Source organism: Ipomoea triloba, chromosome 4, assembly GCF_003576645.1.
Source record: "Ipomoea triloba cultivar NCNSP0323 chromosome 4, ASM357664v1".
NCBI lineage: Eukaryota > Viridiplantae > Streptophyta > Magnoliopsida > Solanales > Convolvulaceae > Ipomoea > Ipomoea triloba.
Genome location: NC_044919.1, coordinates 19381560 through 19383262, shown reverse-complemented (window position 1 = coordinate 19383262; position 1703 = coordinate 19381560). Strand labels below are relative to the sequence as shown.

General features: G+C 42.4%; 1 protein-coding gene across 1 annotated transcript; it reads left to right on the top strand.

The window, feature by feature from the left end:
* Positions 1-889: 889 nt before the first annotated feature.
* Positions 890-1390, top strand: LOC116015940. The gene has a single exon (XM_031256108.1). The coding sequence runs from the start codon at positions 890-892 to the stop codon at positions 1388-1390; it is 501 nt and encodes a 166-aa protein (XP_031111968.1).
* The last annotated feature ends 313 nt before the right edge of the window (positions 1391-1703 follow it).

The following is a 1703-nucleotide window of genomic DNA, read 5'->3' as shown; positions in this document are numbered from 1 at the left end:
GACAATGCAACTTGTTTATCACCTATAAGTCTATGCATTAAACAAATTGGTGATAAGTGAAGGAGGGTCTTTTGAACCAAAGGAGTGCTTATACACGAATAGGGAAATGGTTTTTACCCTATGGATCTCAAGATACACAAGTTAAGGGATATGACAATAGATTTTAGGGGATTGTGGTAGCTTTTAGACAGCTACCACTTGCTGAGTGACAATGGTTAAATTCAAATTTCAAGGTTGGCGCTCACCTCTCATTTTCTATAATTGGAAGACCCCAAGCGTAGAAGAAAATGCTGGGAAATCAACTATTGTAATCTATTGTTGAAAACTATCGAAAGAGAAACTACTATATTGCAAAATCTAGTCTTCTAAACTAAGAAAGAGTTGTTCTGATTCTTTCAAAGTCCAATAAACAAACAAACACCATCTTTTAGGGTAAGAAAATTGGAAGATCAACCTAGCAAGGCAGCTTTGTAATTGACCCTTGACTAGCTCTAATCAGCTAGTGAAAGATAAGTGGAGTAGAAAATTTAATCCGAACCTCTATATATCTTAACAGAGGGTGCTTAGTGAAAGGGTAGAAGAGACTTTTACTCTCAGATAGGTTGTTGATAGGTGGTTACAATCGTTCTTGATCCTTCTGCATGTATATATACTTTGTATCCATCTTCCCGCAATGTAATCAGTTACACACCTCATAACATGAAATAATACACTTCTTCTTTCCCTCTTTCTGTTTGCTTCTCTCTCTCTCGATATGGTATCAGAGCCCTCACGGCGAAGTACCTATGCTGCAGCAGTCACCGGCGAAACCAGCCAAGAACGGCGAATAGCCTCGCCGATCGCACGATCGCCGGTGCGCGCTTCGTCCACCACCGTTCCGCAGAGGAACATGAATCAACAGAGAAGCAGTGTTACTGAAGATCTGGAAAATCCTCTATCTCTCAACGCCAATGACAATTCCAACATGATTCTTGTCAGTCCGCCGTTGCTAGGCAGTCGTAACTATGGATCCTGGTGCATTTCGATGAGGAATGCGCTGGAAATCAAAAATAAGTGGTCGATCGTTGACGGCACTATCACAGCTCCAAGTAGAGATCAATTCCAGTATGCGGCGTGGAGACGTTGCAATCTCATGATATGTTCATGGATCTTCAAGTCAGTCCACGCCTCCATTGCTCAGAGCATAATGCATCTGGACAAAGCCACAGATGTATGGGAAGACCTGCAGAGGAGGTTTTCTCAGTGCGATGCTCAGAAAATCGCAGCAGTTCAGAACGAAATATACAATCTAAAGCAAGGAACTCTTTCAGTAAATGAGTACTACACGAGGTGTAGGACACTCTGGGAGGAAATGAACGCTTTGCGACCTCTACCAGTATTGAGAACCTAAAAGTTTTTGGTTGCCTCTGTTATGCTGCAAATTTGTCACCTTCAAGGCATAAAATGGCCGAGAGAGGAAAGAAATGCATGTTTGTTGGCATGCCTGCTCACACCAAGGGATACTTACTGTATGATTTGGTCGATAAAGTCACCTTCGTTTCGAGGGATGTTATTTTCTATGAGTCGCACTTCCCTTTCTCCGAAGACATAGTCACACAACAGCCATCTGAAGGTCCTTCCCTTCCACTGATTCCCACCTCAACTGTCATCCAATATGAAGAGCCTAGTCCACATATCATTCAGCATGATGGTCCTGAACATAC